Source organism: Psammomys obesus, unplaced genomic scaffold, assembly GCF_907164565.1.
Source record: "Psammomys obesus unplaced genomic scaffold, mPsaObe1.curated_primary_1811, whole genome shotgun sequence".
NCBI lineage: Eukaryota > Metazoa > Chordata > Mammalia > Rodentia > Muridae > Psammomys > Psammomys obesus.
In genome coordinates, this window is record NW_026587216.1 from 48172660 (window position 1) to 48195684 (window position 23025).

Here is a 23025-nt window from a genome sequence, read left to right on the forward strand (position 1 = left end):
AGAGCTTTGCCTCATATCCATTCATTCCAGACACCCTCGTCTCCACCAGGCTGCACGACCTTAGCCTCAGATGCCTAAAGGTGACCTGGCATCGCCTTGTCTTTTTAAAATATGTAAAGGGTAAGTATTTTGGCTCAGAGTGTGGGCTCATGGGGATGGCATGTTCTTAGCATGCAAAATACCCTATGTTTAACCATGCTCCCCAAATTAATTATTTTATTTTGTTTTCTATTTTTATATGTATGGGTATCTTGCCTGTATGTATGTCTGTATATCATGTCTATGTCCAGTGCCTGCAAAGACTGGAAGAAGTTGTTGGCTCCCCTAAAATGGAGTTACAGATAATTTAAGGCACCATGCAAGTGCTAGGAATTGAACCCAGGTCCTCCAGAATAGATGCCAATGCTAACATCTCTCCAGCCCTGGTACCCATGATCAACAATGATTTGCTACCATCTAGATTTCATGACAGTAATATATATATATATATATTGCTTGACAACTTTCCCTTTAACATTTTGGATAATGACAGTAATCAGGGCTAAATCATAATGACATTAAGTCATTTCATAATTGATCTAGATAATTTCATAGAGTAGCCCAAGAAACTGATAGCAATGACATTTTTAAATTTCTTAAAGCAAAATACTCTCTAGATATTACCTGAATTAGATAAGAGTTTAATATGAAAGAATAAAAAAACTAATTGTCTAAAACACAGAAAGGAAATCCATAGTTTGAGAACTTACAAATTCCTCATTTAATTTCTATGACCTGGTAGAAAGCAGAGATTTGGAAGTTGGGATACAAGCCCCAGCCTCTCCTCTACTCTGAATGGCTGTCAAGGACAAAGACCAGACAGATTGCCTCACTTGTCATCATCTGAGAAATGAGAAAGCAAGATTAGGCGATTTTCCATATGCGTGTATATGTTTATTTCTGTAGATATTCCTATATGCATGGGTGCCTCGAATGGGGGTGCATTCAAGGAGAAGCCAGAGGACACTTTTGGTGCCATTCCTTAAGAGCTACCCACCTTGTTTTTGTGATAGGGTCTCTCTCATTGACTTGAAGCTTGCCAAGTAGGCTGGGCTAGTGGTCCAGCAAGTCCTATGGATCTCCACCTCCCCAGTGCTGGGATTAGAGGACTGTTTGCACAGCACATTGGTTTTTTACAAGGGGTTTGAGGCTCAAACTCAAGTCCTTATGCCTGCAAGAACAGTGCTTTACAAACTGAGCCATCTCCCCAGGCCTAGATCATTCTTTTGGTGGTGTTTGTTTTCATGAATCCGGGTCTCTCTGCATAATCAGACTGATCTCAGACTTCCCAACTTCCTGCCTCAGCCTTCCTCATACATATGTATGTGTCCCTATGTCCAGCTCAGACATCCTGTGCACAGCATGAGTCGTATAGTATAAAACTACATTATAAAAACGTTGCATGGTGAAAGTACAGTTTCTTATGACTCTGCTAACACGCACAGGCCACTTCACTAGCAAGTATTCATACCTAGCGGTGTTTCAACCAGCACAGCCTTGAAGAGATCTGAGGCAGTCTCGGCAATGTTGACAGCTTCCATCTCCGTAAAACGGCCCAGGGGGTGACATTTGGCTAGAACTTCTTTCACAGATTTCTTTTGCAGTGCCCCATTCATCAGTAGAATTACGTTGTCTATCATATGGCTGCATCTGTAAAGGCACTCAAGCATTAGGAGAACAGTTACATGGGTGGTGGGAAGATCTTCAGCTGTGCCCTGAAGAAGTCCACAAGTTACGCCTCCTGGGAAATGACATTCAGGCTGAAATTTGAAGAATGAGTGGACTTTTTTTTTCCATAAAGGGCTAAGACATGGGAAGGAGAGTTTTCTAAGCAGAAGGAAGAACATTTGAAAAAGGATAATAGACCCTCCTCTCTCTCTCTCTCTCTCTCTCTCTCTCTCTCTCTCTATGTATTATATCTCTATCTCTATTCACATATCTATATATCTATCTATACGTCTATATCTATCTACTATCTACTACTATCTATCTATCTTGGTTGGACCACTGGGGTAGGCTCAAGGTTGACCACAGTCATGATAGATAAAGGGAGGAGCTTGGCTGTTAAGGACAATGGTGGATGCTTTTCCACTACAGGGAGTTTATGCTTTAGGTAACTCTGTTCACAGGTGGTGTCAGAGCCAGCATCAGTACCTAGGCAGGGTGGCTGTCAACTCATGGACTACATCAACACCCTGTTTTTAGCACCTTTCCAAACATGTATCTCTGATATTGGCATCTGGGAAAATCATGAAAGCACTTAAATCATGTTACAGCCAATCAATTTCAAAACTACTTTAAGTATATGTCTAATATCCAATTATAAGTGAGTATACATCATGTGTGTCTCTCTGCTTCTGGGATACCTCACTCAGGATGATCTCTTCTAGTTCCCACCATTTGCCTGCAAATGTCATGATTCCATTGTGTAATGTACCACAATTTCTGCATCCATTCCTCTGTTGAGGGGCACCTGGGTTGTTTCCAGTTTCTGGCTATTAGAAATAAAGCTGTTACAAACATGGTTGAGCAAATGTCCTTGTTGTATACATGAACATATTTTGGATATGAGTGGATATGCGACATATAATACAGGAAAACATACTAAAATCTGTCCACCTAAAGAAGCTAAACAGAAAGGAGGATCCTGCGTAAGATGTTCAATCCTCATTCAGAAAGGCAAACGGGATAGATATCAGAAGAGGGAGAAAACAGAGAACATGACAGGAGACTACCACTCTACCCATCTGGGTATTGAAGCAAATACTGAGATTCATAGCCAAACTTTGGGCAGAGTGCAGGGAATCTTATGAAAGAAAGGGGAGATAGAAAGACCTGGAGGGGACAAGAGCTCCACAAGGAGATCGACAGAACCAAAAAATCTGGGCCCCAGGGGTCGTTTCTGAGACTGATACTCCAACCAAGAAACATTCATGAGATAAGCTAGAACCACGGCACAGATGTTACCCATGGCAGCTCAGGGTCCAAGTGGGTTCCCTAGTAAGTGGATCAGGGGCTATCTCTGACATGAACTCAGTGGCTGACTCTTTGATCACCTCCCGCTTAGAGGGGAGCAGCCTTACTAGGCCACATAGACCTGTCCTCTGCAGCCAGTCCTGGTGAGATCTGATAGACTAGGGTCAGATGGAAGGGGAGGAGAACCTCCCCTATCAGTGGACTAGGGGAGGGACATGGGAGGAGAAGAGGGAGGGCATGAGGGAGGGGGCTACAGCTGGGATACAAAGTGAATAAATTGTAATAAATAAATAAATAAAATTTAAAAACTACTTTAACTAGTTAAAAGTACATTTTCAGGCAAAGGACCACAAGTTTGAGGCCAAGTTGAGCTGTATAATGAGACCCTATTTCAAAAATTATAAGTAAATATTCGCCACTGTAGAGTTTGTAGTGTGTGGCAAGCATTTCACATTTTTTCATTCAAGCCTCCTACAGTCTACTGCAGAGATTTCACAGCTTGGGGCACCAGGAATGAGGCTGGTCATCCTGCTCCATCCTGGCAGCAGCAACTTGTTGGCAGTAATGTCTACCTGCCTCTCTGTGAAACCTTTTTTCCATTCCAAGTACCCACTGCTTCCTCAGGTTGTGTAAAATGCCTACGAAGCACCTCCTGGGGTAAATAAACAACCACGTTCAAAGCCAAGGCTTTCAATTCCTTTATCCGGTTGAGATAAAACAACCAGCTGAAGCCAGACAGTACTTCCAGCTTTTCCCTTCTGTTTCAGATTTATCCTCTCCTCTTGGTCTTTAACTTGTTTAAGAATCTTGAAAATACCTAAAATGCATTTTTTTTGTACTATAATAGCCAGATTCTGAGCTGACAGTTGCTGAAAGTCAGCTCAAAATCATTATTTACTGAGTTAGTGAAAACTTTCTTTTATGGTTAAATTTTTTAATACTTCAGTGTCATTAACAGCAACTGTGAAATGGCTGCCATTTGCTAAGCACTGTGGATGTGAAACAGAAAAAGACGAATGCTTCCTGGAAGGACCGGGAAGAGATTGTTACTGGGTGCTTGATGTGAAACTCCCAGAGAATTAATAAAAATGTTATGTGGGAAAAAGAAAGATGAATGCTTTCTAAGGAAGACACAGATCAGTGATGATCTCCAGTGTCTACAAAGCCGATAATTAGAGGCGTACTGATCAGGTGTGAAACAGGACGCCTCAGTGCTAGAATCTGTCTTACCAGGATGCTCAGATTATGGGTGGCTGCGAGGAAGACCTGAACTGCTATTTCCATGCATCCTATCACGGCTGAGTGGTAACATAATTTTTTATCTTTAGTGTTGACCTTGATCTCCTGGCTGAGGTAGCACATGCCAGGTCTCTCCAAAGTAAACTTGTTCTATCCAATCTTTCCATGTCATATGTTTTTAATGTGTCTATACCGCTAAGAGGTGGCAATGATGATTATCCCCTTTAGCACGGGCTATCTGCAACAGTTACAGGAACTTTGCCACAGGGGAGACTTCTTCTTCATCCTTTATTCATTCATTAATTTAATTATTTGTTTGCACCAATATTAACACAGGGCATTTATTTTATCCCTGGGATGACAGTTCTAGGCTACCTCCTTTATTTTGTTGCTTAGCTTGTTGCAGGGTTGGCCACCGTGAGCTCTTTCAGTTGGCGTGACGTTCCTTCGGCGAGCCCGTGTCGCTGTGCTTTGCTTCCTAGCACTTCCTCCATTTCTGGCACTATAAGATAGACTAGGCTAATTCTGTACATTTCCTGTCCCAGCCCTAGAATCAGCTGTTTCTCTGAGGAAACATTTTAGTCCTATTTTGAGCAAATACTGCTAGAGCCCATGTCTGGGTACTGGTTGGGTTTGCTAAGAGGATACTATTTCTGTTAGCCCCTCTCAGCTGAGAGAAGGAAATACCTGTGGGTGTTCTAACCAAAGGCTTCATCCTACTGTAGTTCTCATTCCCGTTCAATGATGTCTTCCCTGGGCATGGCTTTCTTCTGTTGGAGAAGCAGAGTTTTAGCAACTGTGTAGTTCTAGTGTCTCGTAAGTGTCAAATGGATGAAAGTATGTTCTTTGCATCTCACAAACACAAATAATTTTGTTATGGGTTTATAATATAAAATAAAATGGATGCATGTTTTTAATTTGTATATTGCTGTTCTGGAGCCTGAACCAGGGTCCAGAGATGCCACGGCACTCTGTCACTGAGCTATGCTCTCAGCTATGATTTTGAACTCTCCTAATTCTTTTTGGTGCATGATATCGTTCCTTTCCCACAGGCACCACAATCGCATGAACTACAGCAGTACTCAACCCACAAGCCTCTGCTCTGTTTCTCTTCTCTTTCCAATCTCTCCACTGCTTTTACTCTTAAAGTGACAGTGACCTCCTTCTGCTTTCGATTCCTTGGATATAGGTGTTTTTGAAATTGATCTTTGGTTACCCTTTCAGCAAGAGATAACTTAAAGTGTATATTTTCAGGCATGGAAATATAGCCCACTGCTGAATGCTTGTACCAAGGTCTGGAACACAATCCACAGCACTGAAGGGGAAAAAAAGGGACATGTTTTAGAGGAGAGACTAGGGCAGAGCTCCGAAGGATGTTCTTGGGGGCAGAAATGAGATTTAGTAGGATAGACTGAGAAAGGGCAGGAGTGCTAAAAGGAAGCCTGTCATCACATTGAGTGGGCTGAGGAGGGCAGCTTCAAAGGCTGGGTGAGGGGAGGGCTTAGCAACCCACATGGCTTTGATGGCACAAGGGAGCAGGGTGCAAGATTGAAGGGGGTGTGTAAGCAAGTGTGCAAGCAGAGGGAAGTAGAACATTCTTTTAAACAAATTTGGCACCACAGGACAAGAAGGGGCAGAGCTGGTAGGCCCACTAGGCAAATTAAAGTAAACCATGCATATCAAAGTGGCTTGAAAATCAAGATTGTCACATTAGAAGGAGCCAAGGCTTGGGAATAGGTAAACATGACTCTAAGGCCAGCTCTGCCACTTAAAAGCCAGTTCACAAGCCCTCCATTTCCCAGCTTAAGAACAGAAATATTTGTTCAACTTTGAATGGTTAGCCTCAGGATTAGTAATAATAAGAAAACACAGGAGAATGCCTTGCACAAAAGAAGGCCTTGTACTCTGAGAGGAGATTTTCCTGCAAATTGGTCTCTGTAGGTGTAGAAAGTGAAAACCGCATCTTTGATGCAAAAAGTTTACAATGTTTATACCTTTTTATTAAGCTTGAGGTTTCCTCATATGTGGTTTTACATTTACTTCCAAGTAAAAGAGCCTTTTCAAACCTCCCCCTTTCTCTTGGAGAATGGGTGGTGGAGTTAAGAGGCTCAGACGTGTAGAAGGCTGAGACATTCACAAGACCACGAGCCATGGGAGGTGAGGTAATTCAGGGCTTTTACCTGCGTCTTAACACTCGGACTCACAGTGGAAGGAGGAAAGCAGCTCCCCAAAGTTATCCTTTGGCATCTACACACATGCTAACAGTAAAGAAAATTTAAATTCCAAAAGGACATGAGCCAGTTACGCTTTGAGATATTAGCTTCAAGTCCTTGATTTATAAGTATTTTGAAAAACCAGTTACCACTTTTATTGTGTGTGTGTGTGTGTGTGTATGTGTGTGTGATTTCAACTCTACATGTAAGGCAGTGGTCATTGTTATAGATGATATTTTCTTTAAATAAAGAGTTCAATGTTATCTCTCTCTTTGGCAATGAATTATTAGCTTTGAAAATTATTATTAAAAACACTATATGCATGTATGAAAATGTTACATTTTGTGTAATTAATATATGCTAAAATAAAACCCCCAAACCAAAAATGAAAACAGAGCTTGCTAGTGGCTGTCTTAAATGACAGTCACTTTTGTACATAAAAAGACCTGGACTCATTTTTTCAGATGGAGGCCCTTCAAGACTCCATCTGAACTCCTGCCTTTGGTCTCAAACGAACAGTGTATAGCTTGATGGCAATACCAGATTTATGGTCTAAAGGCATGAGACAATGGTATGGCTTGACCCTAAAAGTCATGTTTTTATTACATTGATTTATTTTGTGTGTTGGGGGCATCCATGCTATGGTTTGTGTGTGTGTGTGTGTGTGTGTGTGTGTGTGTGTGTGTAGGTCACAGGACATCATGAGGGTATCAGTTCTTTCCTTCCACTCTGTGGGTTCTGGGAATGGAACTCATGTTGTTAAGCTTGGTAAACAAGTATCTTTCTTCACTGAGCCACCTCACCTAGCTGAAAGTCACTTCTTTACATTAAGCTTGATTTGCACAGTTCCTTTCTACATAACAGGCCAGATCAGCATCCTTCTATCTGGAAAGTGTGATGCATTGTATAGTCAGTGACAGCAATTGTCTTAAGTGATCGGAGTTCTTACGTAAGTTGGCTAGGTAACGTTTGCACCTATGGAAAATAGAGAAGCAACATACATTTTCAGATATAACTGATCACTAACAGGGGTTTGGTGTGTGTGTTATGTTTGATACATTTTAAAACAATTTATTTCATCCCCCACTAAAACTTCTCAGTGAAAGATCCTGGTTCACTCATAACAGGCCGACCTGTCATTTCTCATAACACAGTAAAGGCCATGTTCTATTTTCCAACTTAATAATTTGCAAGTGAAGCTTTGACTTGATACATGTTTAATTAGGTCATGGAATTGCTCAATCCATATCTAAACAGATGTGCTCCATGGGGAAGTCCTGACATTTTGTATGATTTGCAAACACACTGCTGAAATTCAGCATACTCACAAACATTCTGCTCCCTCTGCATTTTCGGTAGCATTTTTTATTTCTCTAAAGCTTCTCATTTTTAAAATAGAGGAAGTAAAAATTAACTTTTCAGGACTCTTTAATTTTGTTGTCACATTCTTTTTTCATTCTAGCAGAATAAAATCCTGAGAAATTACTTTGCATTTAGCATTGCCCACAACAGTAAATATCAAAACAAGAATGTTGCTAACTATGTATATTACCCAAACTCTAGACCCGTTAACATTTTGGTATTTAAGATAGTGCCCAGGCTTGCTGAAAATTCCTCTACACTGGTGTTGTGTTCTTTGCCTTTTCTAGATACATAAAAATGCTAAAGGTTCGAATCCATCTCATCCTTTCAGGCTAGAGTCAGGTACATTTTCACTTTAAATTTTTAAATGTTTCCAACTCAGGGATGGAGGGAGGGTTCAATAGTTAAGAGCACTTGCTGCTCTTGGAAAGGACTGGGGTTCAGCTTCCAGCACCCACATCCCCTTCTGGCATCCTCTGGAACCAGGTATGCATTCAGTACTTACACATGCCTGCGGGTGCTCACGCCTACACATAAAACAAAAATAAGTCTTTGAAATGCCTCCAGCTAGAAGGGACCGCTGTCTGTCCGTCTGTCTGTCGTCTGTTCATTCTCTCTGTCTCTTGGTTCCTATGCACATACGCTGGCAGAAGTGGAAATGAATGTAAAGAATACTCAGCACACTCACTCACAATATTTCATCACACACTTAGTGAAGATATGACCTGGAGGCCACTACCAACTCTGCCACTTCCAGCTGAGTGCTCCTGGGTAAGTCATTGAATGTGTGCTTTGAAACATAGTTGCCCATAGTTCTTACCCATCTGTGAGTATGAGGATTTTACCAAGTATGCTTTCTTTCTCCTTTTCTTTTTCTTTTCCTCGGCTTACAGCAGACAGGGATACAGTGAACATTTTTTTCTCTAGGTTCACAAGTGTGTGACCTGATAGTGTTAACAAAGGCAAAGGAAATAACTGGTGCCAGGTACCTTATCTGGAGCTCCCTGTCTAGGAGTGACAATTGCCAATTTCCTGCATTTTCTGTAACTTTTCTATGCACAGAATTATCATAATATTACATAAATGGCTCCAATGTTTTTTTTTTTTTTTTTCTCCAGTTAAATCACTGAAACATGCTGGGAGCATCTACCATAGCTGCCTCCCCACAGTAAAAAAACTTTGTGATCTCCTCTTTAATATATTTAATTATCACTCAGAGCAGGTTTTGTATTTCTTTTTTTCTTTTTGACACAGAGAAGAAACAAACCCCAGTGGACAGGAGAGGGTCTGAGAGAAGCACAATCTGCAAAAACTGAAGACTTCGACAAAGCAGCTTCACTTCCGAGAATCCATCCTAAAGAAATCATGAAAGAACAGGTAGATGCAGCGAGGTTGCTTTCAGAACCACTTGGAATGCCAAGGAAATGAAACAAGCCAGAGGTGGCACATGCCTGCAGTACCAGAACTCTGAGTGGGGAGGATGGTGGACCCGCGGTTAGCTGAGATTTACAGAGATGCCTTTTAAAATGAACTAACCAACCAAACAACCAACCAATCCATATAGACAAAAGGGGTAATTCAATGCATTATGATACCACATAATAGTCTATGCTATATTCATTGTATAAAATCATCTATATGTATTTATTTTGAGAGTCCATAATAAATATGAAATAGGTAACCTCTAGACAATGTCCACAGTGTAGTACTACTATCTAAGCAAATAATAAAGCTAATGATATAAATTTGTGCTTATAAGTGAACACATGTTTATATGAAACTTTTTGGGGTAGAATATGTAGAAAAAATATCATCAAACATATACATAGTTGCCATGGAGCCTCAGGACCTGAGCACTTAGAATGTTCCTTTATTTATGAAAACGCAACACTGTTAGGACCACTCATCGTGGTTACTGTGAGACTTCAGTGAGCCCACCACATTTAAAATGCTGGTAGATATTCTATCTTACAGTGAGTGTTACATTCTAATTAAAAACTAAGTTTTAAAGACACACTGCTTCTTTGAAATAAAAAAGGAAGATAAATAAAACTAGGGCAACAGATATCTGGATGACTACCAAGGTAGACGTCAGGCTGTACCCTGAGAACCAAGGTTATGAACCAGCTTCGAATCTCTTCAGGCCATAGCTAGGGAGGAGAGAGACTTTGGAAATCAGGATCCACCGCGCCCCCTGGTGGATGATTGATGGTTAGGCGGCTCACGGTCCAAGCCCCAGGGAAAGCCCATGCCTTGGGCCGTGATTGCATCCCACGAGAAGGTCGGTTGCAGACAGACCTCCTAAGCTCCTCCACACCCACTACGTGAGTATCCTTCATCCTCAGACGCTAATTCGCTAATTCTCAGCTGGCAGCGGCAGCTCAGCAGCAGTATTAGTTAAACTGGTCTCTGCTTTCATAGCTGCGTTCACCCCGGGTCAGGCCACTCCGCATAGAAATAGAAGCTCCTCCTACAAAGCTGGGCTGGGGCATCTGCCACCTTCACATATCCTGTCCTCTCCCTCCCAGGTGAACACTGTGCTGGCATTTGCAAGTAAAATGTGCTACATTCTAAAAGCACATTTGGACATTTCTTTAAAACGTAGTATTTTTTTATTGATTATTCGGAAATCTCACGTAACACACTTGGATCACGTCCACTTCCCAGCCGCCCCCCTCAGGTGCATCCCTCACCTTGTCTCCTCCAAAATAAAAGAATAAGAAAGCAAGAGACAGAAGTACCGCGTCCAGTTTGCGTTGCCCGTGTACCGAAGCAAACTCCCAGTGGCCAGCTCCCTCAAGATGACTGAGTCCTCGGCGCTCTGCTTTCAGAAGCCACCAGGCGTCAAGAACTACCCTTGGCACCCCGCCCCAGTTTTTAGCGTTCACGCCAGTGGCTTCCTGTCTAGATTATTTCTCTTGGGGGTTGGGGCGGGCAGAGGTTGTCACGGCCTCTCCCACGTCTCTCGTTCTCCACTGTTGGAGTCTCCTGTCACTACCCCACTGCAAAGTAGCTTCCTTGTGCCTTACAGCCAGCGGCAGCACAGGCCGCGGACATCCCCGAAGCCCTTGGTGGTCACGGGACACAGTTCTTAGCAGAAGCACGACTGGACGTTTTTGAGGGAAGGTACAATGGCTGTGTTTGCTTATCGTGTTAGCACGTATGTTTACTTTCACAAATCTGTGATTTATGTACCACCCCAGGGACCCACATTTGGTTTAACCATATCCCGTTTTCTCTTGAAATTATTAAACATTTTAAACCAAAGACCCTGCATATACGTTGCAGTCGCTTTCACAAAATACCTTTTTTACACTAATCCCTTTTTACACTTAAACGGACAACTCTGTACCGCATGAGATGACATTTCTTCTTCAGACGGAAACTAAGGTTTTGGGTGCCTAAGGGACTTTTTCTTGGGGTCCCAGAGTAGCAAAGTGCAGACCCATTTTGGAGTCAATGGGTTGCGAGAATTTCCCATCCTGCATCGGGGTCACCAAGAAGGCTTATTAAATAAAACACAGATACACAGCTCTGTTGCAGGGCCCACTAACACATACCTTTTGAAGCATGATCTTGGAAGCTGCCCCTTAAATAATTCTTCCACAGTTAGGAAACAATTCTAATCTTGGAATCTTGCATAAGTCTTCCCCGGCAGTAGTTACTTCAAACACGTATTGTGATGGGACAAACAAATATCCCGCACAGTCCAGCCCGACCAGATTTGGATTCTGCAAAAGGGCACCAGTGTTTTTCCCTTCTTGAAAGAAGGCAGGGGCGGGGGGGGGGGGGCTTTAAATGATGAAGGCCTTATCAGCAACTGCAGCTGAGACTGTCTGGGGACAGCTCTGCTCCCTGTGGAGTTTCTGGAGGTAGTAAAACCTTTGAGGCAGAGGCGTCGGAGCGACAGCTGGAGGGACTTTTCTGGCTGCAGACTCAGAATCAGGGATGAACGGTGGTGCTGAGGTGAGTGACTCGACATCACCATGGAAGCCTCTTACCACATCAGAGGTTTCACTCCACCACCGTGGGAGGGTAGAGGTAGAGCGGAGCCGTTCCACCCTCGCTAGCCAGGGAGCTGGAGCAGCTGTGGTCGTTCACACAGGCTCACCTCAGACCAGACCTCTCAAGCCTTGTGTGAACTGAGAAAGGCCTACCTGTGCCGCGGCCAGATAGTCATCTGATTTGCATAACTCGTCAGGTGACAGCTGTGACATGAAGACAGGAAAGGTCCAGGAAAGGCATGTTTTTGAGACACACTCACTACTTCCTTCAACCAGGACCCAGGTACATTTATGCAAAATAGTACTCTATCCGTGGATTGACCTATCGATTAGATCAGAGCCCTTAAGTTCTAGTCATCGATAAAAACAAAACAAAACAACTCACAGACATAACTACGGGTGTGTTCTCCTTATCTACTGGCATTTCTCAATCCAATTAAATAAATAGTCACGATTAATTGCCACTATTGTCAGCCAATGTCAAAATGTTGTTGGAAATTTGATAGTAAAAATAAGAACATAGTATGTACTAGGCAGAGTTTGGGGAAAGGGAAGGGCAAAGCTTGTGTCTGAGCTTCTGTCAGGAACCAGAAAGAAGGCTCTACAAGTCACTTAAAAATATGTTAGAAAATTATTTATGTTGGGGAAAAATACTCGGTGAATGTAGAAAAGCTAACAGTCCAAATTAACAGTGATTTTAGTTCTTTAAAAATGATAGAAAGAGAATGTAGAAAGATGTCAAGTAATGATGAAATAAAGGTAAATTATTTACATTATATTCTTTAATTCACATTGGATCTTGAAATTTTTGTCTAGAGATAAAAATTAAATTCTTACACATTATCCCTTTTTTGCTTAGACTGCCTAGGAACCATCATAAATCAAGATGGTAAATTCAAAGAAACCCAACCCTAAGAGTCTCCAGCCACCTTCTCCTCTTTCTTATCTCAGTTGTGAAGATTTGCAGCACAGATTTTAAAAAATAACTTCCTCCACATTTTCTGTGCTTTAAGCCTCATCATTTCTAATGCCAACAAAATTACCTCCCTAAACACGCCATTCTGCTCACTTTGTGAAGCAGGAAGAATGAACAGCTAAAGCCACATAAACAAGTGAACAAGAAGGACTATGGCTGCTTGGAGTACGGTACTTGGGTGCTTGGTTACGAGTCGTGCAGACTTAGACAAATTATTTGCCAGTGCCCCAGTAGATAGATATGATAACAGCATTGCCAGTTACTGAATGAGCGCTGTGTGCTCAGCAGTCCTAAGGAAAAGAGCATACACTCAGAGAGAGTAAACTGGTTAGCGCTCCAGCCAGCTGCAGTGGACGGCAGGAAAGTACTCCTTGTCACATAGGGTGGTGGCTGTCAAGTGAGGGCGATAGATCAGCACAGGAGAAGCACATGAACTTAAGCATCTTTGTGACAGCCCTGCCCCTTTTTTCTTCATTTTTACTTGGACCAAAGCCCTGAACCTGGCCAGGCTCCTTTCTTAACCCACCCCGTCTTCTCTTTTTATGTCTTGTCCAGACCTGTCTGAATGAGTTCCTATTTCAAGCACGGACTCTTTTCATGTTTCAGTTATTCCTTCAATGTATGCACATTTTAAATATTGGTTATGTTCTGTCATTGCTGTGGATCCTTTAATGTCATAGCTACTGCTTCAAAACCTGTAGGTGTCCCTGACTGACCGACTTCTCTAGCCTGTGACCTGGCTGCCTAATCCTAGCTTGGCTTTTCACCATTCAAGGACTTTTTCATCTGCTTCATTTAGATAGGAGTTCTCAGCAAGCCTGAGTCAAGGTATTCTTTCCTGTCTAGACTGCCGAGAGCTTGCCTGATTTGGGGACTATAGAACCTGAACACACAGTGCAGAGTGAAGCCTGAAGATGATCTGTGGAGCATGGCTGGGATAGTCAAGAATCTGGCTATCCCTTGTAGATGAATCTTTAAAGATACCTTCAGAGGAACCTGAGATTCTCAGTATCTTTCATCTTTAATCTAAGATTTCTCACTTGATGCCTCCCTCTGCACATGGTGAGGACCTCACCTCCAAACACCCAAAATTTCAGATGTTCCAGCAGGTAAAATGGCACAGTATTTTTTGTAACTTGCATGCATTGTCCTATATGTATGATCTGTAAATTCTATCAGCTGATATGATATAAATGCTATATAACTAATTGCCACAATTTAAAGCTATAATGACAACAAATCTCTATATGTTCAATGAAGTAGGTACAATGTTTATCACAACAGTCTTGGTCTGCACTTGGTGGCGGTCATGACTGCAGCACAGGTCCTAAAGAGTGTATTTTTCTGGCTATTGTATTAAAATTATTTTATCAACTTGGTAGTAAAATACTTTGACTGCTTGAGAGATTGTTTTTTTAAAAAATAGTTTCAAAAGAGATGAGCAATTGAAATGGTTCTGGAAAGCACTGGGTAGGAAGGAAGAAAATCAAAATAATCTCAGCCTGTATTAAAAAGTCTTCAGTAACATGCTGCTGGGTCTGTTCCTTTGTTTCATAAACTGTGCATAATTATAGTATGCAAAACCTTTAGAAATTCTTGTTATGAAGGATTTAAAAATATCTGCTCCACATTTTCAAAATAAGTTTCTCATGTACAGTAATTATCTCATATAAAATGTGCAAAGCTTAAGATAATCAATTTAAATTTAGACTGTCTTTCTTAGGGTTGACTTTGACAGTGCTATATTGTTGCCTTAGGATATTTCATACTAGTGTAAGATAGAATTCTGATTGTTGGAAGCTCATGGGGGCTAGACAGGCACTTGACTTTGCACGACAGTTTGGAGGGAGTATAGGAAAACAATTCAGAACAGTAGGGCAACAGTCGCCATCTGTACACAGTTGGTTGTTGAAATAAGATCTGCATAAAGTGGCAGGCTTCTGCCAGAACCAACAAGTTACACCAGAGTGTTGTTTACTATTAATATTTAATATTGATGTGTCTTTTAGTTAAATGGCGGTTATTCCTAAACCAGCTGTCTAGGATTTATTTAATTAACCTAGAGCACAATCCTGGGCAGTAATTACTCCATCCTAAACCCAAGCCCACATAGCTTTCTCCCATTCAGATTTCCCACATTATACTTGCTTTTAGTCATATCTCAGGTCTCCTGGTGGTTCCAAGTCATCTCTTGCCAATCTTGCCTCTCTGACTCCTCCCACTTGCTTCCTTCTCCTCCCCTTCGGACCAGGATGTCCTACCCTATTCTCTCCATTGCTCAGCATTGGCTGGCTGTTTTATTAACAACACAGAGAACAAATGGTAGCATGTTTACACAAACTTGAGACAAGTGATACTTAGAATAAGCATCACAATGCAATATCCAGATTGAAACTAGATAGTGGGGTAGAGAACTCAGCATTTGAATGAACAAGGGTAAATTGTATACATTCCACAAGAACATTATACAAACACCAGAGGATGATACCTTGGGGCAAATCACAGAAAGCTCTGTAGGCACCAGATTTGGTGGTGCACATGTGCAATGCTGACTATCACGAAGCTGAGACAGGTAAATTAAGAGACCAGAGCCAGCCTGGGCTGTGTAACCACTATGGGTCCCGATGAGATACATGGCTTTAGCTAGTTTTAAAACATTAAGGGCTGGAGATTCAGCTCAGTGGTAGAGTTCTTGGCTTGCATACTAGTGGCCCTGATTCAATCCCCAAAAGTTCAACAGTCATAGACCTCCTAGTCCATTCCTGTAATCCCAGATACTTGGGAGGTGGAGTCAAGAGGACTGCAAGTTCTCAGTCATCCAAGCAGTTTAGATAAGCCTGGCTGTTAGTGGGACTCTGTGTGAAAATAAAACAGAAGGTGCAGAAGCACACAGTTGGGATCTCTAGGGCAGACTTTTTTTTTCACTTTTTAGAGAGAGTCCTACAGGGCTGGATGTGAATGTAGTGCTGGATGTCTGTAATCCTACCACGAAGACATACAATGAGGAGAAACACAAATTCAAGGTCAGCTTGAGCTAACTGTGAGACAGTGCCAATAAAAGCAGAAAGAGGGCAATGCATGGTGGCACGTGCCTGCGATCTGAGCAACTGGGAGGCAGAGACAGGACAATTCGGCGTTCAAGGTTGGCTTTGGCTACATATGGAATTCTACACCAGATTGGGCTACATGAGATCCTGTCACAAAAAGCCAAACCAAACCAACCAATCAACCAACCTCATAGAACATCCTACACACACACACACACACACACACACACACACACACACACACACACTCCATAAATAGATATAAAAAATAAGGATCACTGAGTCTGGAGTGTAGTTACTGGTAAAGCATTTGTGTAGTATGTGTGAGGTCCTGAACTTGGTCTTCAGCACCAAAAGCATACAAAACTGATAATAAGTACTATAAAATTTAATTGCATCAAACCAAGAAAATAGCTTTGTAACACATTAATGCAGAAAAAGACTGCTATATCAATTTACAAAGAATTCATTTCAATTTAAAAATTCTGCAAAGTCTAATAAACTAGGTAAAGAATTTAGTCTAGTAATAAGTATGGGGTAATCAGATTTACTCACAAGTAGCTGAAAATCAAAGGAAGAAGTTGCTAGTTTTTAATCTATCAGACTGGCAAACATTTAAAAATGATACAATACGCTGGCAATTGTATAAGAATGCAAGCCTTCTTGTGCACTATTCTGAAGATTAAAATTGGTGTTATTTTGGTTGTGAACAGTTTTGCAACATTTACCAAAGTTAAAAATGCACACTCCTAACCTGAAGCATGGCCATCATGAGCTCAAAGCAAGCTATTGCTACACAGTGAGTCTTCGGCTGCCTGGTTTAGATACAGAGGACCCATCTCAAAACAAAACAAAGAGACTCATTTCTTTGACTCATCACTTCCATTGCCACAAACAGAACTTAGAAATCCATTTAAGACATGCCTAGATGGCTGGGAATGTGGCTCATTAATGGAGTATTTACCTTCCTCACAACTACAAGGCCATGGGGTTTGATCCCATGTGCTGAAAAGAAAAGCCTTTATGGAAACTAGCTAATTGCAACTTATTTTTTGCAATGGAAAGAAATGAAAATCATCTAGCTGCTTGTCAAGAGATGACAGATAAGTGGAGTCATGGCACATTTAAAACACAGAGTTATATGGTTCTTTAAGGAGAACGATTTACACAGGGATATCAGTAAGAAATATTAAGAAGGAGAATCCGAGAAGGAAGGAAGCTGTTGGTATACACCTAAAATATGGAGTAATGGTTAAGGCTTGCATTATTAGACAGATATGAACGAGAATATTTTTATTAAAAAAAACACATAAGAAATTAAGGAGTTAAGGGTTCCTGGAGAGTCCGCTGGTCCTGAGTTGACATGATGACCACATTGGTGGTCAAAAGCAGCAACAGAATAGATTCATGTCACGAGCAGGAAGTGAAAGCTGAGGAGAGGAACATGTCTGGGGTTAAAGGGATATGTGGAATAGGGCAATTTTTATGTTTTTCTGAACTCTCGGAAAATTATAGTTATGCCTCTTGGTTTTTCTTCCTTCTTCTCCCCTCTTCTTCTCATATATCTCTCCCACACCTCTCTTCTCTTCTTCCTCCTTTTATGAAATGTGTGTTATAAAACCCAGAGCCTTTTCCATGCTTTAGATTTATTCCCCTCAATCTAAAGAAAGTGCTGTCTTATTGAGCAACAACCTCAGCCATGTTTTTTCTTGATCGTATAATTCATGAAGTGAAGCTGACCCTACGATATCATGCTATAGTAGAGAATCTCAAAGAGCTGAACCTTCCTTTATTTCTGGTCTTGTCCAGCACCAATGACAGAAAGTTCACATTGATACAAGTTTGCCTTGTATTAAGCTTGGGATGTAGTTCTATTTCGATGGTGTATTTTCTGGTTGCCAGTTTTTTAGATCCAAATGCACATCTGGTATAGTGTGAGAAGTATTTCTAACTGACACATTTTCCCCTCAATGTAAAGCCAGGTGCAACAGCTGGCATCCATCCAGTTTTGTTCAGCTTGGCACACATTTTGGATAACCTTAGTTCTATTTTCTATTCACTAGACTCAAGTTCAGAGCTGATGATACTTGCAGAATGGAATAATAGACAATGGAGAGATGGAAGAAGAGAATGGTGCTACAACACAATAGCACCATTGTAGTCATACCCCCAGACAGTCATAAGAGGAGAGGCTGAAAGCATCCCTTTAGAAGGTCCTCTGCCATCTACCCATCTGCCCTCATCTTTTCTCCTGTTCCTCAGAACTTATCTCTATGCCCATAGTTTTTCCCCAGGCCGTTACTGCATGCCCACCTTATTTTATGTATTAACACTTTTCTGATTTCCATCTATTGCTGAAAACAATGTTCTATACAAAGTCCTGTTCTTTTTTTTAATTTTTATTAATTATACTTTATTTATTTTGTATCCCCCATAACTCCCTCCCTCCTCCCCTCCCGATCCCACCCTCTCTCCTCCTTCTTCACGCATGCCCCTCCCCAAGTCCACTGATAGGGGAGGTCCTCCTCTCCTTCCCTCTGATCCCAGTCTATCAGATCTCATCAGAAGTGGCTGCATTGTCATCCTCTGTGGCCTGGTAAGGCTGCTCCCCCCTCAGGGGGAGGTGATTATAGAGCAGGCCAATCAGATTATGTCAGAGGCAGTCCTTCTTCCCATTACTATGGAACCCACTTGGACACTAAACTGAAGGCTCTGCCCTGCAGACTATCAAAGCAGATGCTGAGACTTATGGCCAACTGTTGGGCAATGTGCATGGAATCTTATGTAAGAAGTGGGAAATAGTAAAATCTGGAGAAGACGGGAACTCCACAAGGAGAGCAACAGAACCAGAAATTTGAACACAGGGGTCTTTCCAGAGACTCATGCTCCAACCAAGTACCTGGCATGGAGATAACCCGGAAGTCCTGTTCTTTTATTTCACTTTTCCACTTTTAGTCCTGTACAATCCAGCATTTACATCATCTTCCTATGAGGCATTGCATGCCTGAGTGCCAGGCACTTGTGTAGAACTTGGGTCTGCTAGTTACAACTTTGCGCCTTATAGTCAAATTCAATCTGTGTAACTTATAGCATCTCTATTGTAAGTCTTTGTTTTAGTTAGGATAGCTGGAGTGGTGCAAAGCTATTTCAAATGGCTCAAGGGAGCACTGGTCTATATTAAGTGTCATTTATCACTACATGAGCATCGGAATGTCTTTTATAATGAGAAGCACACACCTTGAAAGGTTGAAAGCATTCATAGGGAATAAGAATAAAACATGTGCAACTATGACAGCAGGCGCTTGTGCCGTGAGAAGGGGACCAGGAGAGGTAGAGATGACCTTTAGAGAAATCTGTGGCATCTTCTCCCACCTCACAAACCTTAGAAGGGTCACATAGATTTACTTCAGTAGTAACACTTTAAGGATTAGCCCCATTCAGTATTCATTAAAATCAAAACCCTGTCCACAGAGGTTGTCATCACTTCCACAATCAGCTTTATATTCATGAAGCCTTCTCTTTTATGAAAAGAGGTCATGAGCTTACCAGTTGCTAAATTCTGCATGTATTCTAAAGTGCAGACAATGAGAGGGCCTAACACGGACACCCTTAGAAGCCCACTGTCCCACTTAGAACTTAGGGCCATCCAGCACCTTGAGCTCCACTTACGTCATGTAGGTTAAAAATGTGCTCAGGGGCTCCAACGAATGATTCCGGAAATAGTCAAACTCCCTGCAGAGCTTTTTCCTCATCTCCGTGTCAATTTTGGAAACAGTGAGAGGGTTTGTTTCATTAGCCAGGAAGTTGCCATAATCAGTGGTCTGGAGATGGATTTTCAGATCTGAAATGCAAAGAACCCCAAAGAGAGTTAAAGTCAGAGACATATTTGTGGTAACTTTAAAAAAAAAAGACATTTATTGTTTTCTTAGACTTTAAGATAGGTGTAAATAGTTGGGAAATCTGAGACTGGTAAAGCTCTGTCCAAAATTGAGGAAAAGAGAGAATTGTAACAGTTGATAGAGATATAGAGGGGATGGGCAGCCATCATAGCTCAATCTCCGTGTCCTTTAGTCCATGAGGGCAGAATGATGGAGTTCCCTGGAGCTTGTCCTGAAACCAGAAGAGAAGAGGCTGTACTCCAAGCATCATTTCTGAACCGTGTATTATATAAGCGCCAGTGGTTTGTGTAGCCAAAGGATTGGACTCAATTCCAGCTTCATTTTATTGTTGGTTCTTTCTCAAGAAACCATGTGCCATATTTTTGTTATTGTTGGTCCCACCCCACTTTCCAGAATCACATCAGTAAACTGGGATTCAAAGCCATGTTTAATTGATTTGGAAATCATTAAAAACCTGTAGTTTGCTGTCAATCAATGCAATCATTATCACATACTCTGTAAAGCCTCTATCTTCTGAGACAAAATTTAAAAAAACTTTGCTAATACTTCAGGCATAGCACCTGCTGTGTTTTGAATGTTCCCTGTAGATTCCCCTAACTGAACACTGGATCCCTAGTTGGTGGTGCTGTTTTTGGAGTCTGGGTCTGTGGTCTATTTAACAGAAGAGGGTTACTGGGAGTTGACATTCATCTCTGTTTCTGCTCTAATCCCCCTGCTTCCTGACCCACCAAGATGTGAACAAGCTGTGATACAAGTTCGAGGTGCTGTGTCTAACCTGCCTTCTTCACCATGGTGGGCTGAGCAGTTAAGTGGGAGACATGAAAATTAAAAATATACCTACCATATGATTCAGTAACCCAAATACTGGGTGCATACTCAAACAATCTGTAGTCAGCACACCAATGAGATATTTGTACATCTATGCTATTGCAGCATTAATCATAGTAATAAAGCTCCAGAAGCAACTCACACGGCCATCAACAGGTGCACAGACAAAGAACATGTTGGCTAAACACACATGAAGTATTATTCAACCTTAAAATGAAGAGATTCCTGTTACATATGGCAATAGAGATAAGCCCAGAGGACATTCTGTTTAGTGAGACAAGCCAGGCATGAAGGGGCAGGTTTGACGTTATCTCACTCAGACGTGAAGCCTGAGAATGGAGCTTATAGAGGTGGAGAATAGAATGCTGGTTACCAGGAGTGGAGGGAGTCAGCTAATGTTGAGGAGGTGTTGCTTAAAATATACACTGTAGCTGGTAAGGAACATACCAAGATAGCTATTGCAGAACAAGGTACTAGTAAATAATGAGGGATTCTGTACATCTCAAATCATCAACAGAATGTTTAAAAAGCTTTCACAACAAAAAGTATGTGAGGTAATGTTTACGTTAATTTGCCTAAAGGAACTACTCCACAATATGTAAGGACCGCTTTTACTACATCCTGTTAAACTGGATGTGATGGTACATGCCTTTAATCCCAGCACTGAGGAGGGGAGGCAGAGGCAGACAGACCTCTGTGTTTGAGAAGCTTGGTCTCATAGTGAGTGGTTACATAGTGAACACAGAGTGAGTTCCAGGCCAGCCAAAGCCACACAGTGGGAACCTGCCTCAAACCAAAAACAAAAATACTTCTTTCCCTAGTAATCACCATTCTATACTCTACTTATATAAGCTGCAGGCTTCACAGCTGAGTGAGAGAATGTCAAATCTTCCCTTTTGTGCCTGGCTTATTTCACTAAACATTATGTTGTCTGGGTTGAAGTTACAGAGAGGAGTAAGAAGTGTTAATGTGCTTTTTGCACAGTAGATTGATGAAAGATCAAATCTACATGCCATAGATTTTTGTTTTAATTTAGAAGGATTTTTAAAGGTGATAGTATAATCCTGTCATGGGGGTGCATGTCTGTAATCTTGCATTTAGGGGCCTGATGTCAGTCTGAGCTACATAGCAAGATACTGCATAAACAAACAAACTAAATAAATAACAATATGAACCTTTGAAGTGCTCGTAATTATGACAAAAGGCCTGACAAACTCAACTTGAAAGAAAACAATTTATTTTGGCTCATAGTTTAAGAAGGGGCAGAGAACCAGGATTCAATTCCCAGCACTTTCATGAGGGCTTACAGCCACTCAGAACCCCAGTTTCAGGGCCTCTAGTGACTCCTGCGCACCAAGCACATACGTGGTGCACAGATATATATGTGAGCAAAACACCCACATACATAAAGTCAAATATACGTCTTTTAAAAAGCCGCTCTGAGCCATGAAGTCATGGCTCTCACAGCCAACAGCCGGAGGAGGGATGATGTGGTGCTTGAGAGGTTGGGAGACAGGGCATGAAGTTCTTCAGTGTTCTGAGTAGATTTTGCTTCAGAGATGCTTTTTATTGAATCAATTCACTTTTTGAACTTCTTAACTCAATTTTAAGCAATTACGCTTCGTGCCATGCCTTGTTTGGCTGTCATTTTGGTGGTGCAGATTTTTATGTAATTTTGCAATTTGTATTTTCACTACCAAAGATTATTTGCCAACAGAAATGACACAAGTGATGGTATTTCTTTCAAAACCATGATATTTTGCTCAGTGACATATGTTTCTTTTAAGCTAAACAACTTTCAAACCTTTTCTCTGCCAATGAGAAGTTGCAGTGAAATGTCTCTGTTCCAGACTCAGGAGGAATCTTGGAATGTTAAAGTCCTGGAAAATGGAATAAGAGACTCTTTTCCTTCCCCAGCACCAACATGATCCAACAGACATTTGCACAGTGCTCAGCATCCTGTAGTTTTCAAAATAGGTTCATTTTTTTTCCCTTGCTGTTTGGACCTGCTTCTAAATTTTAAAATTTAGAGCTGGGTGTGCTGGTACACATGTATAATCCACGTACTCTGGAGACTGAGGCCTGAAGGTCAAGAGTTTGAGACCAATGTGGGCTACTGAGGGAGATTATGACTCAAAAACACAAAACAAACAAACAAAAAGGAACAACTCTTTTTCCCTGGAGGTTATGCCAAGGAGGTACCTTTAGACACACCTGTCATCTAGGATACTGCTGTAGCAATTGGACCCTTTCCATTTTCCAAGTCTGCTTAGTGCCAAGCTTAAGGAGGACTGTTGATCTTTCTCAACTCTGTTTCCTGATCCAGAAAATATTAGAAAGCTTTCATGGCATGAGTATGCGTGCGTGCGCACACACACACACACACACACACACACACACACACACACACACACACATGAGCAGGTGGGGGGGGTGAGAGAG

General features: G+C 41.6%; 1 protein-coding gene across 1 annotated transcript in view; it reads right to left on the reverse strand.

The window, feature by feature from the left end:
* Positions 1 to 23025, reverse strand: part of Atp6v0d2 (ATPase H+ transporting V0 subunit d2) — a 39290-nt gene that overhangs the window by 10299 nt on the left and 5966 nt on the right. The window contains exons 2-3 of the mRNA XM_055603409.1: positions 19526 to 19697; positions 1511 to 1689 (exon numbers count right to left, since the gene is read on the reverse strand). Of these exons, the coding sequence (XP_055459384.1) occupies positions 1511 to 1689; positions 19526 to 19697 (351 nt within the window). The remainder of the gene's footprint in view (positions 1 to 1510; positions 1690 to 19525; positions 19698 to 23025) is intronic.